Below are 14,260 nucleotides of genomic sequence, written 5' to 3' on the forward strand. Positions count from 1 at the left end.
TGGATGACTTACCAGAAACTATCTATCCACTTAGTCTTCCATCGGAAGCACGCTGTCCAATGCTCCAGCTCTACTTCTACTACTCTGACAGCTATTCTTTATATGTCATTATCTGTATGTCTTATTACAATTATCATCTACGCTCATGATGAGTCGAAATGACCAGCATTATCAGACACTATTTTATTCTGTCTCTCAGGCTCCAATATATCAACATCATTCTGTATCATCCTCACTCACCTGTGTACTGTGTACTGTGTATACCTGTCAAATGTCCAACAAATGACTATGATATTGATTGGCCAATTCCTAATTGCCGGAAACGGTTAGTCTTTGAATTCACAAGTGCCAAGAAATGAGCCAAAATGACTCATGTTGACTCACATTTTGATTGGCTGAGCTTTTTGATCTAGACGCCAGTGCGGGGCAGATCCCGCCTCTTCTTACTGTTTCCTAATCAGGAATCAGGCATTGCTTCAGTACCCTGAGCAGGCTGTGCAGCACTGTAGCTTCAGGTATGCATAGCTAGCAATGTATTAGCACAATCATTGCAACTAGATGCTGTGCCCTGAAATAAACAAAGTGAGTGAGAAGGGTACTTCGCCATAAGCGGCCTGCACGAAAATGCTGCAAAACCACTGTGGTCTTCAATACACGCCCACCTACAATTCGCTCCTTGATTATTCCTTCTTTGGGACTAGCATTTGTGCTGTTTTGGTTAGTTTCTACTAACACTGCTCCTGGCTTGCATATCTTCTTTCTTTCTGCTTTCTCCTGTTGGCTCCTTCTAGATCTATACGGTTAGCTATTACTGCGACGCACTTCCCGACCTGAGCTCGCCGCCTGGACACCGGCTCACCTACTGATTACCCGGACGTCTCTTACACTGCTACCCGAGACCTTGCTGTCCCCCCAACACTGGTCGTACGGCCCTAGATGACGGCGGAGGGATACCAATAACACGGCTAGACGCGGTGGATAACACCGTGTCAACGCCTCATGCAGATTTGCCGACTCTAGAACGACGATCTCATAGAGTGCGAAAGACATCTTACGCTGATGTACTCTCTCAATCTAAATAACACCAATCGACACCTGGTTCTCTCCTTCCTCCTTTTTATTTCATCACTTCAGAGCATCCGCGTACGGCAGCGCGCGTCACCAGTGTTCCCTCTCAAGCTTGCTCCATTTACTGCTCTACTGCACTTATCTTACTTTAATGCACTATGCTGACATGCCAACCCCTCGGAAATAGCTGGTGCTGTTTGGCGGACTGTTCCGGGAATATGAATTTAATAAAATTCAACTCAAAAGCAATGGTATTACAAAAAGGTAGGGTAATGTGAATAAACATTACGTATCCCCTGCTGCTTGGCCTTTTCATAAGGGTGTTGATTGGATGTATATTCGATCTGAATTATGGTTATCTTTTCAGGGTACCAAAGTTAGCATATGTTGCTAGTTTCGGCACTAGACTTTGGTTATCTATGAATAATGAGCTTCAGGCACGACGACTACACCTTAGCATGGATCTGCGCCTTGCCCCTGGAGATGGCGGCCGCAAAGACCATGCTGGATAAAGTCCATCCTTCACTGTTTCAGCCAAAAACCGACCACAATGCCTACACACTTGGGAATATTGCCGGTCACAATGTGGTAGTGGCCTGTCTCCCGTCCGATGTTTACGGAACCACATCTGCGGCAATCGTGCTCGCTCACATGTTGCCGACTTTTCCTTCTCTTCGATTTGGGTTGATGGTAGGAATCGGGGGCGGGGTGCCCAGCCAAGACACAGATATTCGCCTTGGTGATGTGGTCGTTAGCATACCAACTGCGACCTCTGGAGGCGTGATCCAATATGACTATGGGAAGACACTTCGAGACGGACGTTTGCAGCGCACTGGGTCACTTAACAAGCCCCCACAATACCTGCTCACCGCAGTCTCGCAAATACGCAGTGATTACATGGTCAGAGACTCACTCATCAAGAAAAGTATATCAGAGACAGTTCAGAAGCACCAAAGGATGCACGAACAATTCTCACGACCAGACCAAGACTGGCTGTTCAAACCGGACTATGGTCATGAGAGCAAGAGCGCTGACTGTTCACTGTGTGATCAGTCCCAGCTAGTAGTCCGTACAACACGAGAAACCAATGAGCCGGTCATTCATTATGGGCAGATTGCTTCTGGGAATCAAGTGATGAAGAACGCTAAGATACGAGACGACATTGCCAAAGAGTTGGGCATTCTCTGCTTTGAAATGGAGGCAGCCGGGTTGGTGGATCAGTTACCTTGCCTGGTTATCCGAGGAATTTGTGACTATTGTGACTCGCATAAACATAAGCAATGGCAGGGATATGCAGCGCTTACTGCAGCTGCTTATGCACGAGCTCTGCTGGAAGTGGTTCCTCTGTCTAGCAATGATCTGAGCAGGGAAAAAAGAAGCCGCTGGATGGTCCCCTTCGCGAGAAATCCACGGTTTGTTGGCCGACAGAATGAGATTGACAGTCTTGAACAATCTATTATTCACTCAAGAGGTCCCACCAAGTCTGCTATATGTGGACTAGGTGGAATTGGGAAAACTCAGATTGCACTGGAGCTAGCCTATCGCGCAAGAGAAACAGTTCCAGGAATTTCGATTTTCTGGATCCCATGCACCAGCTATGAGAATATCGAACAAGCTTATCTGAGCATTGCCTCAAGCTTAGGAATGATGGATATAAAGCCAGCAGAGGTAAAAGAACAAGTCAAAACCTTCCTCAGCCAAGAACACGCTGGAAAGTGGCTTCTTATTTTCGACAATGCTGATGATATCGAGATGTGGACTAAGGGAAGCAAGACTACGCCGCCGCTCAAGGACATTCTTCCCCAGAATGAAGATGGTCATATCCTGTTTACGTCGCGTAACCGAAAGCTCGCGGTGAAGTTGGCGTCACAGGAGGTGTTATCCATTCCTGAGGTGGATCCAAACACGGCCAAAGAGATATTCGACAAATTACTCATACAAAAGGGTTTGCTACAGGACGATTGTGCCACTACTGCACTCCTTGAGCAGCTTGGCTTTCTGCCCCTTGCAATCAGTCAAGCTGCAGCTTATATTAACGAAAACCAGATTTCGTTATCTGAGTATCGGTCATTGTTAGGTGAGCAAGAGAGAAGCACAATTGAAATGCTAAGCGAGGAATTCGAGGACGATGGACGCTATGCTGAGATTCAGAACCCAGTGGCGATGACCTGGTGGATATCTTTCCTGCAGATCCAGCGACTGGATGAATTAGCAGCTGACTATTTGTCATTCATGGCCTGTATTGACCCACGAGATATCCCGCGGTCAATCCTTCCACCTGCAGCTTCACCAAAAAAACAAGCAGAGGCAATAGGTCTTCTGAAGGCGTATTCCTTTATTACTGCACAGGTCTGCGACAGTCTATTTAGTCTTCATCGACTTGTGCATCTTGCGACTCGAAATTGGATGCGAATAGACAAGACTCTTGATATTTGGGCAGAAAGAGCAGCAGGCCAGTTAGATGATGTCTTTCCTGATGATGACCATGGCAATCGAAAAATATGGAGGGACTACCTACCACATGCGCTCTATTTGGCAAACAGTGAAGAATTCCAAAGTTGTCGGCATGAGTATTATGGATTTCTTTTAAGGATAGGAGGGTGTCTGCAGAGGGATGGAAGATATAATGAGGCTCAAATTTTCTTCACTGATGTTCTGGAAATCATGGAGACAGCTCTTGGACCTGAGCATCCTGACACTCTCCTCAGCGTTAACGACCTTGGTTCAGTGCTCAACGATCAGGGCAAGTATGAAGAGGCTGAAGCCATGCATCGGCGAGCACTAGAAGGTCTAGAAAAGGCTCTAGGGCCAGAGCATCCTGACACTCTTGCGATGGCTAATAACCTTGGCTCAGCGCTTGCACAACAGGGCAGGTATAAAGAGGCTGAAGCCATGTATCAGCGAGCAGTAGAAGGTCAAGAGAAAGCTCTAGGACCAGAGCATCCTGACACTCTCGCAATGGTTAGTAACCTTGGTTCGGTGCTTTCACAACAGGGCAGGTATGAAGAGGTTGAAGCCATGCATCGCCGAGTGCTAGAAGGCCGACAGAAAGTTCTAGGACCAGAGCATCCTGACACACTCGCCAGCATCAGCCAACTCGGTACGGTTCTTGCATGGGAGGGCAAGTATGATAAGGCTGAAGCCATGCATCGGCGAGCGCTAGAAGGTCGACAGAAAGTTCTAGGACCGGAGCATCCTGACACTCTCGCCAGTGTCAGCCATCTTGGTTCGGTGCTTGCATGGGAGGGCAAGTATGATGAGGCTAAAGCCATGCATCAGCGAGCACTAGAAGGTCGACAGAAAGCTCTAGGACAAGACCATCCCAAGACTCTCGCCAGCGTCAGCCACCTCGGTTCGGTGCTTGCACGGGAGGGCAAGTGAAGAGCTAAAGCCAGGCGCTGGAAGGTCAAGAGAAGTTCTAGGACCTGAGTGCCCCAACATGAATAATCTGGCTCACGCCTGGACATGCCAGATATGAGGATGCGTTGGCTTTGATGACAGACTATTAGGAATTGATCTGCCAGATGCTTAATCCTCATCACAGTCCCTTGACATGTGGAAGAAACACTATATTTCATTACTAATAACTTCAAGACTTTGTACAGAGAGGAATATGATCAAATTCAAGAACTTATGACAGAATGCTCAACGTGACAGATAAGAAACGCATTGCTTTGCATCGAGAATGATTGACAGCTCCTATCAAGAGTTGAAGGCAGATCATCCACTCTGAGCCCTTGTAGCTTCCAGGACCACCTCATCTGCATCACGCGGCCGTGACATAACAGAAGTTGATTGAGGGGACAATAGGCGTTAAGAAATAGTCTGGGGCTATCCACCAAGCATGGGATCCAATAGTGGTACTCTTGCCTTAATTTATATTGCCAAATATATGAGATCGACTATTCCTGGCCTACAGAGATCTACACATTGGCGACCTGCTTGACGAGTCAGCGTAGTCAGCCCTCTCTTCTGGTGACTAAATGTAACTATCGCAATAAACCATGGCTCTATTCCTTTTCTGGTCGTTTCAGGGGGTCAACGTGCGACAGCAAGCATAGAGTTATGCATGGAACTGCGGTCGTTTTTCTCAGACGAAGCACTTTCATTAAATATCAACTTGAATATCATACCCCTCAATTCCCCCCCTTGAGTATCTTCCTGACCGAGCCAAATCGGTGGTGTTTCACCCCTTTGTTTCCTTTCTCTCTATCCAGACCACGCACCCGCCTGAGCATCCCCAGCACACTGGCTACAATCATCGCCTCGGACTTGGGGTCTGTGCATGGCGGTAGCAGAAGCACACCTTCACTATGCGATACAGACATCGACACGCCCAGTCCGATGTGGTGGTAGATTGCACGCACGTCGGCCTCGGGCTCAGTGCTGCTCTCACCCGTGGTCTCCTCGCCCGGCATGCGAACCAGGGTATATCGCAGCGGCCCATGCTCGACTGGACGGACCTGCCACTCGAACTGGGCCATCCTCGACTCAAAAGGCATCCGGAAATGAAAGTACGGATGCTTGACCTTGCCGACTTTGGTCTCTGAGGGCGGAATGGGGTAGGAGACGCCGACTGCAACTGGGTCGATTGGCTGTGCACTGTCACTGTGTACTTTGATCGAGCAAGCTTCTTCATCGGCATTGCCGATTGTCCTGAGAGAAATTAGCGATTTGCGTATTTGACTTCGAAGAGAAAGCATACAGCTCCACCTCGGCGTTCTCCGTCACTGCTGAGTCCGGTTGGACACGATACTCCACCGTCCCGACGGTCTTGTCCTTGTCGCCTGCGGTGAAGTTGACGATATACGCCACAGGGACGTGATCCGTGCCGTCGCCCTGGGGCCGCTTCATCATCCCCAGGGAAATAGTGTATTTGCTAGATCCCATGGGCGCATCGCCAATCGCCTCAACGTACTGGGAACTAACATCGTATAACGGCAGATGCGAGGTCGTCCCGTCATGGCGGGGAATATACAAGACTCTGGACAAATGCTCGGGGGTTGTGGACAGCTGGCGGCCGAGACTAGCCGCGACGGATCTCCAGTTGCTCCGGTTCAGTTGCTTTTGAGATGCGTAGGCCGCCCAGCTGGAAGGGTCCTCCATTTTGTTAATTCGATGGTTGACAGAGTTGTGTGTTGTTGCAGGCTTGACTTATATCTACTCTGTAGCTCTTGTTTATCTGTCACGGCACTGCCATGTGGTCATAAGAAAAGGCGGGGCGCAGGAAACAAGGCTATTGGCAATACGCGATCCCCTTAGGCTCAGCCTCCGCGGGCAAAGGGCTAGTCTAATTGCCCGAGATTCTGTCATGGCAGAAGTTGCCGATTGGTGATTTAATCGACAAGCTTACCTCTTCGAGTGTACGCAAGCGATGGTTGTCCGGCCTGGGGAGTAGGGCTCTGTTAGACCAATGGCTGCGCCTACAAAGTCTGATTGTCATTCCTCAAAAGGCTTGGAGATTCGATAAACTGCTGAGAGACAGCATCACCGCATGGTAGTAATTAGACTGGCTGTGGGGTGGATATGGGTTGATCCATAAGGGGTTCAACCCAACCTATATGGGTTTGGGGAAACCCATGACCTTAGTTATCCACCTTCTAATCTATATAGGTTAGATTATAGGTAATCTCTTTTACCTATAAGTAGTATATAATTTTAAATTATATTACTTCTAGTAGGTAGAATAATCTCCTATTAAGAGAATATTATAGATACTATAGATAAACTATAATCTAAAAACTTATTAATCTTATTATTAATATATATTAATAACCTATTAACTCCTATACTACTATACTATAATTACTACTATATTAATTTCTACTACTATACTAAATATTAGGGCTTCTTAGTATAAATCCTATTATTATTAATATAATCTAAAAGGTATTTACTTTATATATAAAAATTTTATTATAATATATAATTTAATTATTATACTATAATCTCTTATTAAGAGATTATTATATATAAGCTACTTAGGAGTTATAAACTTATAAATTATAAATATAATTATATAAGCTAGTAGATTTATATTTCTCTAAATATTAAGGCCTAGTAGTATAGGGTAAAAATAAGAGAATCTATATTTTATTAAAAACTAAGTAATTTAGTATTAAATATATATACTTTTCTTAGTAAATCTATTATTTATATAAATAATATAGTTCTCTATAGTATTTTATAGCCTAGATAATACCTAAATATCCCTAAGAACTTAATAAATAGGATATATCTAGCCTATTTATAGAGATATACTAAGGGATAGAAAAAATAAACTACTCTCTATACTTCTATAATAATAATAATTAGTTTAGTAGTATAAGCTTAATTTTTACTATTTAAAATATTTATATTTAATTTACTAATAACTTCTTTTTATCTATTTATTTAATAAAAAATAATTTTTAATTTAATATTCTACCTAAATAATATAATTAATATACCTTAAAAGAAGAAAATATTATACTATATAAGGATAGCTTCTCTTTAGATTATATAAATTCTAGATAATATATAGATAAAAATATTATATTTTACTATTATTAAGAGATAATAAAGATATATATAAATAATATATATAAATAGCCTAATAATATAATACCTTTATAAACTAGAGCTATTCTAAATTAAAATAATATAAACTAATAAAGACTATATTAAGAATCTCTTAATAAAAGATCTAAATTACTTAATATATTTTATATAAAGAATATAGTATACTTAGTATATAAAATATTTATAGTAGTATCTAATAATAATATTTATATAAAACTTTTAATAAGAGAATACTTACTAAATAACTATATTATATTATAATTATATAATTTATTAAATATTAAACTTTCTTTATTTATTCACCTATTATCCTATTTAAATTAATTAAGTATAATATAAAGAAAAGCTAATTTTATTTAAGAATATTTACTATTAAATACTACTAATAGGAAGATTATATAATAGTAATATTAAATTATTAATAAGAATACTTCTTAGCCTTATAGAATCTTATCTTCTTTATATTCTTTAATTTTATAAAATTATAATTTTTTTAATCTCTTAATTAATTATAGTATTTAATTATTATATTCCTCTTTTTCTTATTACTAAGTTCTCTTATTACTAGAATCTTATTTAATCTCTTATTAAGAGAATTAAATTATTAATATACTATCTAAGAAGAAGAAGAGAAAGGGAAAGACTATTATATAGATATTAGATCTATTAGTTTTAAAAGTAAAGATTAGTAAAGATAAGATTATAAAAAAGTTAGATAAGTACTTCTTAGGTATAATTATTTTTAATATTTACTATCTAAACCTAGTCTAAAAGAATGGCAGTAATAGGAGTCTAAACTAGAAATATATAAAGTATCTAAAGAAAGAGTTTATAATTAATATCTATAGATATATAATTAAGAATAGACTATAGATAATACTAAGTAAAAATAATTTTAATATCTATCTAAAGTAGATTTTCTAATAATATAATAATAATAAAGATCTAATAGCTATAGAGCTTAAGAACCTATAGAAGTAATCTAAATTATAGATTATAAAACTTTTAAAGATTAAATATAAAGTCCTTAATATATCTTTACTAATTTTATAGACTAAATAGTATTACTAAGAGGCCCTCCTTAATCTATACTATAATATTATTAATATAGCCCTCTAGGGTAATATTAATTAGAATAAGAACTTTATTAAAGTATTAGATAGTAGAGTAAATAATCTCTTAATAAGAGATTTTAGATTAAGTTAAAGCTAACTTAAGATAGGAATTTTTATAGACTTATAATATTTAGAATAAAGATTCTCTTAATAAAGGCTACCTCCAGAGACTCTAGATAAATAGAGAGATTATATATAAAATAAATATTAATAATAAATTAATATATATTATTATTAATATTATTAATAGTCTCCCCTCTAATTATAAAGTATATAAACTCTAACTAAAGTTCTTTAAAAAATAGGCTAGTCTTATTTTTAGTATTAATAAAGAAAATATATCTTAGCTACTATCTCTTCTTTAGTATTTAAAATTTTATAAATAAATAAAATTTTATATAAGTATCTATTATAGCTAGTATTATACTAATCTAGATTACTTAGAAATACTAATATCTCTAAAGCTTAATTTTATAAATAAGAGTTAAAGATTTTATTAGTAAATATTAATTCTTTTAATATTAAATTTATTTTTTCTTCTTTAATTAGTTTTAAAGGCACTACCTTACTATCTTTAGTAATATAACTATATTAGTAAGTCTTAAAGATTAGGATAGAGTTATTAAAGTAGAGAAAAAAATATATAAATTATATTAAATAATACTATTCTACCTCTTAAAGGATAATTTTACTAGTAGAAATCTTCCTAACTTTCTAAAACTATTAAAGAATATTAGTAATAACTTAGCTATATAGCTAAAGTTATAGATACTAGTTAAAATTAATTACTACTTATATATCTACTAATATTTAGGATTTTTAATAGCACTAGATAAGAATAAATATAATATAATATACTATAGATATATTAAAGATTTACTCTTCTTTAATAAATAGTAAATCTTTTATTATTAGTTTCTGAAACATACTTATAAAGATATAGATTAATACTAGTTAAGTAGAATAAGATTAATAAGGTTATAAAGAAGATTTTAATTTATATAATATTTTAGATTAATAAGTCTTTTATATTTCTAGTAGAAGTATCTAATATATTTAAGATATTTATATAGAATATAAATATTATAAAGAATTAGTTCTAGAACTCTATCCTAGTGCCTAATTATATCTATCTATTTAATAATAAAGTAGATCTACTTAAATATACTTAGAAACTTATATATTAACTATAGAGGGCAGTGGATTCAGATCCTTTTTAGTAAAATCTAGATATAGTATTAATAAAAAGAATATCTCTTATTACTAGATTATAATTAATTATTATAATAGATTAAAGATAAGATTTCTATAACTTTAAAAAAGATAAAATTAGAAGCCCCTATTATTACTACTTAGAGTATTAAGAAGGATTTTAAAAAAAGACTATAATAATATAAGAATAATAAAATTATATATCTCTAGTAATTCTACTATTATAATTAGATATATATTATAAATATTTTTATTAAATTTATAGATCCTTATTTTAATAGGATTATAGCTTAATTTAATAATAAGTTAATATAGGTATAGTAATTAAATCTTCTAATAAGAGATTTAGATTAATATTTTCTAGGATAAAGAGATTAAAGCTATAGATAAAAGTAACTAAAGATATTTAATTATAAAATTAAATTTTAAGAATAATAATATACTTAAGAGAACTCCTATCTTATATAATAAAGATATTAAAGATATCTTTATATAGGAGGGTGAAGTCTTTAGTATATTAATATATTATTATATACTTAAGAAAGTAATAATTAATACTCTAGATAAAGATACTACTATAGAAGGAGAAGATATTATTAATTTAAAGATATTTTATAAAATCTTCTAATAAAAGAATTCTCTAATTTTATTTAGAATATATATATAGAAGCCTATATAGTCCTTAAAAAATTAGCCTTAATACTTTTAGAAGTAGGCTAGAGCCTATAAATTAACTTTATTAATAAGGATCTTAAATAATATACTCTATATAGATTAACTAATATTCTAGCTAATCTAGAGATTCCTAGCTTTCTAGCTATAGAACCTACTAAAAGTAATTCTATACTAGATAAATTAAAGAATTATTATAAAAATATAAAGAAGACTACTAAGATTATTATTAAGCTACTAAAGTAATCTAACTTAACTCTTATAGATAGTATATACTTTTATTAATAATTATAATCTCTTAATAAGAGAATTTAGTAAATTAACTAATATTTCTTTAGGTATAAGGAATATATTAAAAAAGTAAAAGAAGAGATCTAAAATATTAGTAGTAATAGTAGATCCTTTATATATATATTTCTCTTAAAGAAGGTTTTAATAACTTAGTAATAAAGTTAGAAAATTTAGTATCTAGTAGATTTAGCTTATATTTATTTATTTATAGAATAAGTAATAACTAGGTCCTAATCTTTTATTAGAAGATTTTAGCTTAGGGTTAAATTAGAATAATTATTCTTTAGTATAGAAAATAAGAAATCTACTTATCTAAAAATTTTCTTAGCTACTATTTCCTAACTTCTTAGTATCTTAATTATCCCTAATAATAATTCCTTTATCTCTATAGTAAAATATTATTTTTATCTTTATTACTATCTACTAATACTCTTTAAGAATTTAATATATAGTTAGATATATAGTCTTCCTTTAAGGTCTAAGCTAGCTAATTTATAATTAGACTAAGTTCTTCTATATCTTAATTTATTTATAATTATATTTTAAAAATAATATCTACTAAGATTATAGCCCTTACCTCTACTTAATCTACTATTATTCTATTAATACTTAAATAAGCCCCTGGATATAAAAAATAGTATTAAGTACTTTTTTATCTAATAAATATTAAGCTATATAATAACTTCTATACTTAGTAGAATAAAATATCTTATACTAAAGCCTATATAAAAGAGGGGATTAAACTAAGATATAGATTAAGTAGTTAAGTAGAAATATAGAATTATTTTATAAAGATTATAAGTATCCCTTCTAATAAATCCTTATATTATTATTAAGTTAATAGATATAGAACTCTACTTATTTATCTAAACTTCCTAAAAAAAAATTGGATAACTAATCTTTATATTTATATAAAGAAATATAATAGTTCTTATAATATCTATAAATTAGATAGGAATTTATAATAATATTTTATTACTAAGATTTAGCCCTTAATCTCTTATTATTAGATTCTATACTAATTATTAGAATTATATCTATACCCTAGAGAAATAGATTAATTAGGTCCTTTAATTTATTATTACTTATTAACTCCCCTTTTATATAGTTAACTATATCTAATTTAGATATATAATTTAAATAGTAAATCTAAATATATATATTCCTACTTATATAACTCTTATAGAGTAACTCTAAGAACTTACTTTTATTAGTTATTTAGAACTTATTATAAAACTTTTATTAAAGGATAAAATCTCCTTAGCTCTTAACTACTAAATAAGTCTTAACTATAAGTTATTTCTTACTATTACTACTTACTTTATTAATAAAAGCTTTAAATTTTAAGAAATACTTCTAGGATTTTATCTAATTAAGGATAAGTATATAGAAAACTATCTTACTAAAATAGTTATTAATATTCTTTCTTTTTATAATCTTTAATCTTATGTACTTACTATTACTACTAATAATATAAATAATAATATAAAGATAATAAAAGCATTACTAAATAAGATTAAGAAATTATTAATTAAACTTAAAAAAGAGCTAGGACTAAGTTCTTTTTAATAAATAACTTTTAATTTATAACTAATAAGTATACTCTAGTCACCTTCTTATTTAATAAAATAAATTATATAAAAGATCTAATATATATCCTACCTAGCTTATATTCTTTAGCTTATAGTAAGAGCTTTCCTAACTTAATTAAAAATTAAATTAAAAAATAATTAGATTAAAAAATAATTAAATAATAATCTATAGCTTTATAGCCTACCTAGCTTAAAATAATCTCTTAAGAAGATTTAATATCTAGAAATCTCTTATTATTAGATTTCTAATAATTTTTTCTTAATAGATTTAGAAGATTATAAAGTTTATAAATATAAGTCTATAATACTATAATAAGTTTATTTAAATTTAAACTAGTAAGGGTTAATAATCTTAAATATATCTTTTTCTATAAAACTATAAGATATAATAGAATTTAATATACTTAATACTTTACTATATACTAAAACTAAAAAAAGAGATAAATATCTTTATTAATACTTAGGAGAAGCCTATTAAGTATCTTTATCTTTTAGATACTAAGTAAAAGTATCTTAAATATCTTATTAAACTTCTCTATCTATTTTATATCTTTATAATAAATCTTTTAATATCAGGACCTAGTATATATAATATATATATAGTCTATAATATCTTATTTACTTATCTAAAAGATATAAATAAAAGATTAGAGAAGAAGAGGGACCCTTAGAAAAGATATCTTATTAAGATATTATAAATAGTCTTTACTAAGCTAAAGAAGTACTATAGCTATATATATTAGGAAGAAGGATATATATATACTATTATAATAATTCTTAATCTATTCTAGAAGCTATTAATCTTTTAGGATAGCTCTTAGGTAAAGAAGTAAATTAACTAATATAAGAAGTATTCTATAGTATTTAAAGATCTCTTTTATTATTATTATCTTTTATATCCTAATAATACTATCCCTTCTACCTAGCTAAAGTAAAAGAAAGGCCTATAGTAGGCTATCTTTAAGATCTAGAAATAGTAATAAAAATAGTTATCTTAGTTAGATTAACTTTATTTAGAATTAGAGATCTATCTCTAAGAAGGTATAATCTCCTAGCTTATTATTATTAAATCTAATATTAAAAGATTAGGTACTAAAGTCCCTAGGAATATAGATATTCTAGACTAGTAGTAATAGAATACTAGATAATTTCTAATACTAAGTTATATAGTATTAGACTTTCTAGCTATCCCTTCTAATAGTATTAATATTAAATAGCTTTTTAATAGTACTTAAGATATTTATTACTACTACTATACTTAATTATATATATCTATTATTAAGTTAACTATAATCTAGATATATACTAATAGATTTACTATTACCTAAGACTATACTAAGTTATATAATATCTCTAAGTCTAAGGAACTACTTTAGAACTAGGATCTATATTACTACTATAATTAATTAGTAGATAAGGTAGATAATATAATAAAAATAATATATATTAATAATAAAAAAAATTCTAATTTTCTTAATAATAATACTTTTACTTTTTTTTATAATATAGATAGTAATAGTAATACTAGATCTATAATTATATTACTACTCTCTAACTAAATTATATCTTAACTCTCTAAGCTAGTTATATTTTAACTCTTTAAGCTAGTTATATCTTAACCCTCTAAGCTAGTTATACTTTAACTCTCTAAGTAAGTTATATCTTAACTCTCTAAGCTAGTTATATTTTAACCCTCTAAGCTAGTTATACTTTAACCCTCTAAGTAAGTTATATCTTAACTCTCTAAGC

General features: G+C 32.5%; 2 protein-coding genes across 2 annotated transcripts; one reads left to right on the forward strand and one right to left on the reverse strand.

Annotated features, from left to right (window-relative positions):
- Positions 1 to 1,551: 1,551 nt before the first annotated feature.
- Aspvir_004879 (uncharacterized protein) lies at positions 1,552 to 4,449 on the forward strand (the record flags this gene model as incomplete). The annotated part of the gene is made up of 1 exon (XM_043268101.1): positions 1,552 to 4,449. One exon carries the CDS (start codon positions 1,552 to 1,554, stop codon positions 4,447 to 4,449), a length of 2,898 nt encoding a protein of 965 aa, XP_043124036.1.
- Positions 4,450 to 5,204: 755 nt separating this feature from the next.
- On the reverse strand, positions 5,205 to 6,174 carry Aspvir_004880 (uncharacterized protein; the record flags this gene model as incomplete). Its single annotated transcript, XM_043268102.1, has 2 exons — positions 5,205 to 5,724; positions 5,774 to 6,174. The coding sequence occupies 2 exons, from the start codon at positions 6,172 to 6,174 to the stop codon at positions 5,205 to 5,207; spliced, it is 921 nt and encodes a 306-aa protein (XP_043124037.1).
- Between the last annotated feature and the right edge of the window lie 8,086 nt (positions 6,175 to 14,260).

This window comes from Aspergillus viridinutans, assembly GCF_018404265.1.
Source record: "Aspergillus viridinutans IFM 47045 DNA, scaffold_2, whole genome shotgun sequence".
NCBI lineage: Eukaryota > Fungi > Ascomycota > Eurotiomycetes > Eurotiales > Aspergillaceae > Aspergillus > Aspergillus viridinutans.